General features: G+C 48.1%; 1 protein-coding gene across 2 annotated transcripts in view; it reads left to right on the forward strand.

Annotated features, from left to right (window-relative positions):
• Positions 1-5,399, forward strand: part of cdhr5b (cadherin-related family member 5b) — a 124,270-nt gene extending 118,871 nt beyond the window's left edge. For both annotated transcript variants that reach the window (XM_063061545.1, XM_063061546.1), the window contains one exon: positions 3,605-5,399. In XM_063061545.1, the coding sequence (XP_062917615.1) occupies positions 3,605-4,066 (462 nt within the window). In that variant the 3' untranslated portion in view covers positions 4,067-5,399. The remainder of the gene's footprint in view (positions 1-3,604) is intronic.
• Positions 5,400-6,000: the final 601 nt, after the last annotated feature.

A 6,000-nucleotide genomic window follows, 5' to 3' on the forward strand; every position in this document is an offset into this window, starting at 1 on the left:
GGTTGATCAAGGCCAATGCACCGTATGCCTTCTTATCCTCAGACTCAACCTGCGCAGCTGCTTTGGGTGTCCTATGGACTCGGACCCCAAGGTCCCGCTGATCCTCCACACTACCAAGAGTTTTACCATTAATACCATATTCTGCCATCATATTTGACCTACCAGAATGAACCACCTCACACTTATCTGGGTTGAACTCCATCTGCCACTTCCCAGCCCAGTTTTGCATCCTATCAATGCCCTGCTGTAACCTCTGACAGCCCTCCGCACCATCCACAACACCTCCAACCTTTGTGTCATCAGCAAATTTATTAACCCATCCCTCCACTTCCTCATCCAGGTCATTTATAAAAATCATGAAGAGTAGAGGTCCCAGAACAGATCCCTGAGGCACACCACTGGTCACTGACCTCCATGCAGAATATGACGCGTCTACAACCACCTCTGTGAGCAAGCCAATTCTGGATCCACAAAGCAATGTCCCCTTGGATCCCATGCCTCCTTACTTTCTCAATAAGCCTTGTATGGGGTACCTTATCAAATGCCTTGCTGAAATCCATATACACTACATCTACTGCTTTGCCTTCATCAATGCGTTTAGCCACATCCTCAAAAAATTCAATTACGCTCATAACGAACGACCTGCCTTTGACAAAGCCATGCTGACTATTCCTAATCATATTATGCTTCTCCAAATGTTCATAAGTCCTGCCTCTCAAGATCTTCTCCATCAACTTACCAACCACTGAAGTAAGACTCACTAGCCTATAATTTCCTGGGCTATCTCTACTCCCTTTCTTGAATAAGGGAACAACGTCTGCAACCTCCCAATCCCCTAGAACTCTCCCGTCCCCATTGATGATGCAAAGATCATTGCCAGGGGCTCAACAATCTCATCCCTCACTTCCCACAGTAGCCTGGGGTACATCTCTTCTGGTCCCAGTGACTTATCCAACTCGATACTTTCCAAAAGCTCCAGCACATCCTCTTTCTTAACGTGTATAAGCTCAAGCTTTCCAATCCGCTGTAAGTCATCCCTACAATTTCCGTAGTGAATACTGAAGCAAAGTATTCATTAAGTACCTCAGCTATCTCTTCCAGTTCCATACACACTTTTCCACTGTCACACTCGATTGGTACTATTCCGTCACATCTTGTCCTCTTGCTCTTCACATACTTGTAGAAGATGTGAACCAAGATGTCCGTGGACCTCAGCTTGAGAACCCCTGTCCTTACAGTTGTCCATCGTATCTGACGATGACAGGAAACCTGGGAGGGGAAATTTTTCAAAGTGGAAAAGCTGTTGCACTAGAACGGTTCCACTCTCTCGACCTCAGAAGTCCAGGTCCGGTGGTATGAGTAGTTGTCACATACTGGGCCTTGCAGTGGATGACCACGACTCTCCTGTGCCTCATCATGCCCTTCGATCTCCACAGAGTGTTGCAGATGGATCTGCACTGGCAGCTGATCTCATCCGCCCAGTCTGCCAGAGCTGACTTTGTGTGCTAGGACTGGCATGTCCCTATCTCATGGGGGTATGAGGCCCAATGGCTACTCTCACCTAGTGTAGCCTGCCTATCAAAGTGGTGTGCCAAGGTGTGGCCACTGTCACATGCAGCTACTTGGAGTCACAGGTGAGAGCTGAGTATCCGGTGGACACCAAAGTTGAATGAGCTGCCCCAGAATAGACAAGACACACACCTGTCCCTACACCTCCTCTCTTGCCACCATTTAGGGCCCCAAACAGTCCTTCCAAGTGAGGCAACACTTCACTTGTGAGTCTGTTGGGGTCATCTATTGCAACCGGTGCTCCCGGTGCGGCCTCCTCTACATCGGTGAAACCCGACGCAGATTGGGGGACTGCTTCGTCGAGCACCTCCGCTCCGTCCACCACAACAGACAGGATCTCCCAGTAGCCACCCACTTCAACTCTGCTCCCCACTCCCATTCAGATATGTCCATCCGTGGCCTCCTCTACTTCCATGATGAGGCTAAACTCAGGTTGGAGGAGCAACACCTCATATACCGTCTAGGTAGTCTCCAGCCCCTTGGTATGAACATTGAATTCTCCAATTTCTGGTAATTCCTCCCCCTCCCTTCCTCTATTCCTATGTCACTCTGCCCCCTCCCCAGCTGCCTATCACCTCCCTCATGGTTCCGCCTCCTTCTACTACCCATTGTGTTTTCCCCTATTCCTTCTTCACCTTTCCTGCCTATCACCTCCCTGCTTCCCCTCCCCCACCTCTTTATCTTTCCCCTTACTGGTTTTTCACCTGGAACCTACCAGCCTTCTCTTTCCCACCCTCCCCCCACCTTCTTTATAGGGACTCCGCCCCTTCCCTCTACAGTCCTGACGAAGGGTTCCGGCCCGAAACGTCGACCTATCTTTTCCACGGATGCTGTCCGACCTGCTGAGTTCCTCCAGCGTGGTGTGAGTGTTGCTTTGACCCCAGCATCTGCAGATTATTTTGTGTTTAAGACACAACAAGCACCTTCACCAGAGGTGCTACCCTTCCCTGGGCACCTCATATATTCCTCTAAATTGCTCCTATCCATGTCCCTGCCCAAGTGACTTTTTAATGTTGTTGGTGTACTTGCTTCAACCACTTCCTCTGGCAGCCCGTTCCATATAGTCACTACCCCATGGAGGAGAAATTACCATTATGATCCCCATTAAATCATTCCATATAGTCATTACCCCATGGGGGAGAAATTACCATTATGATCCCCATTAGATCATTCCCCGGGAGCAGAAGAGAATGAGGAGAGATTTGATCGAAGTATACAAAATCTTGAGGGGTATAGATAGGGTAAAAGCAAGCAGATTTTTCCACTGAAGTTGGGTGAGACTAGAACTAGAGGTCAAGGATTAAGGAAGAAAGATGAAATGTTTAAGGAGACCATCTTCACTCAGAGGGTGGTGAGAGTGTGGAATGAGCTGCCGGTGGAAGTGGCGGATGCAGGTTTGATTTCAATATTTAAGCAAAGTTTGGGTGGGTACATGGGTGGGAGGCGTATGGGGGGCTGTGGTCCCGGTGAAGGTTAATGGGAGAAGGCAGATTAATAGGCACTTGAACCAACGTGGGTAACTTCACTCACCCAACACTCAATTGTTCCCCAACCGATAGACTCATTTTCAAGGACTCTTCATCTCAGGTTCTCAATATTTATTGCTTAGTTATTTATTTATTATCTTTATATCTATATTATATTACTGTTTGTATTTGCAGTTTGTTGGCTTTTACACATTGGTTGTTTGTCCGTCTTGTGTGTGTAGTTTTAATTGATTCTATTGTGTTTCTTTCAATTTACTGTGAATGTCCACAAGAAAATGAATCTCAACATTATATATGGTGACATATATATATTTTGATAATAAATTGCCTTTGAACTCAGAGTTCAGCATAGACTAGATGGGCTGAAGGGTCTGCTTCTGCTCAATGATTCTCACCCTAATCCCATATCCTCTTGATTGAGACTACACTACCCTGGGCAAAAGATTGACTACTCACCCTCCGTGTGCCCCTGTAATAACCTGGTAGATGCAGATGGGGGCCTTGCCCAAACAAAGCTCAGCCACTAATTTCCATGGAAATTCTTTCAGTTTTCCAGACAGTCGCACTCATCAGAGAGTGACTCAGTGCAGCTCACAAACCAGGACTTCCTGGTGAAAGAAACGTTGAAATCGTCCCTGAAGACGGAGCAGTTACCACAGCAGAGCGCGCCCATGGTCACGGCCAGGGCTCTAGACTCTATCTTGGAACCAGCCGTGGACAGCAACCCGGGGAAGTTGGGAGCGATTGCGAACAGCAGTAGTCCCGGGCATGACTCTGCTCAGAACTCACTGGAGGAGGTCACGACGGAAGGCGAGATGAAGTCCATCCTCACCAAAGAGAGGAAGACCGCAGAGGGCTATAAGGCCGTCTGGTTCAAAGAGGACATCGAGCCGCAGGCCAACGAGGAGCGAGTGATCGAGAGCCCAGAGGATGACAAGGAAGGAGTGGATGGTTCCGACAATGATGATGATGCCAACAATGATGATGATGGCTTATACTCCAATCTGTGATGGAATCAAAATCAGGTTGAATATCGTTGGGACATGCCATGAAGTTTGTTGTTTTGTGGCAGTAGTACATTGCAAAACATAAAAAACTATAAATTATAATAATGCAATATAGATCAAAAATTAATTAGTGGAAAAAGAGGGAAATAATGAGGGGCTCATGGGTTCATTGTCATTTCAGAAATCTGATCGTAGTGGGGAGAAAATGTTCCTGAATCACTGAGTGTGTCCCTTCAGGTTCCTGCAGCTGCTCCCCGATGAAAAGGGGGTCTGTCCTGTGTGAGGGGGTCCTTAGTGATGGACGCTGCCTTTCTGAGGCATCGCCTTTTGCAGGTGTCCTGGATACTGGGGACGTTGCTGCCCATGATGGAGCAGGCTGAGCTTACAGCTTCCTGCAGCTTTTCCTGATCCAGTGCCTTTCGACATCAGATGGTGATGCAGTAGACGTGGTCAGCCCAGGGTCTAACCCAAAGACATGGGGCACGGACACAGTGCTCACACACAGACATACACATTCTGGGCACTGCACTCTGTAATGGGCCCCCACTGATCTCCTAACTCACACTCCCCTGGTGATCCATCTCACAGATTCTCCAACAATAATGATTATGCTTTTGAAATTCAAAAAAAAAGACCTGAAATATTCCATAGGTGTCAAAAATTTAACTGACCAATAGCTTAATAAACTCCGCTGATTCAAACCTGTTTTAGACTAATCCCACTGCCCTGTCCTCTCCGCACAGCCCTGTGTCAGTCCCCACACTAATCCCACTGCCCCGTCTCTCCCCACAGCCCTCTGTCAGTCTCACACTAATCCCACTGTCCCACTCTCTCCTCACAGCCGTGTCTGTCCCCACACTAATCCCACTGTCCCACTCTCTCCCCACAGCCCTGTGTCAGTCTCCACACTAATCCCACTGTCCTGTCTCCCCACAGCCCTGTGCAGTCCCCACACTAATCCCACTGTCCCACTCTCCCCACAGTCCTGTGTCAGTCCCCACACTAATCCCACTGTCCCACTCTCTCCCCACAGCCCTGTTTCAGTCCCACACTAATCCCACTGTCCCACTCTCTCCCCACAACCCTGTCAGTCCCCACACTAATCCCACTGTCCCGTCTCTCCCCACAGTCCTGTGTCAGTCCCCACACTAATCCCAGAAGATAGTGAATCTGTGTAATAAATTGCCACAGCTGGTTGTGGAGGCAATGTTATTGGATATATTTAAAGCAGAAATTAATGTGTTCTTGATTAGTAAGGGCATCAAAGGTTTGGGGAGAAGGCAGGAGGATGGGGTTGAGGGAGAAAATAAATCAGCCATGATGGAATGATGGAGAATGATCGATGGTCCGATTGGTCTAATTCTGATCCTATGCTTTCTGGTTTTACACCATGCTGCTTGTTCTTGTGGTTACTGAATATTGTAATCTCAAATAAACCTCCTAATGAGACAGCTCTCCTCTTGAATTGCTAGTTGTGTAACAGGAGCTGAGATTAGCTGAGATCTGGCATGGCTTCAGACCTAACGTCAGTTCAACATGCATCCCACATGCAACATATATGTGCACCACCACACACACACACACACACACACAAAATCATCAGGTCTCATCCGGAAACGTCAACTCTTTATTCCTGTTCATAGATGCTGCCTGACCTGCTGAGTTCCTCCAGCATTTTGTGTGTTGCTCTGGATTTCCAGCATCTGTAGTGTTTCTAGCTTCTCCTGAAGCCTGTCACTGCTGCTGGGCAAAAGCCACCAACAGCACCTTGCCAGAGTCCTCTGTCCTGGACCAAAGGTTTATTGGCCCTGTGGCTTCTGCTTTCACCACATGACTTCATACGTCTTCTGGGCAAAGATCCTCCCTCTTCCAGGGGTGAGGTCTTTGGAGCTTCTGTTGGCATTTCTGTAGCTCTGGGCTTTTACACGATGGTTTTG

Source organism: Mobula hypostoma, chromosome 11 (assembly GCF_963921235.1).
Source record: "Mobula hypostoma chromosome 11, sMobHyp1.1, whole genome shotgun sequence".
NCBI classification, from domain to species: Eukaryota; Metazoa; Chordata; class Chondrichthyes; order Myliobatiformes; family Myliobatidae; genus Mobula; species Mobula hypostoma.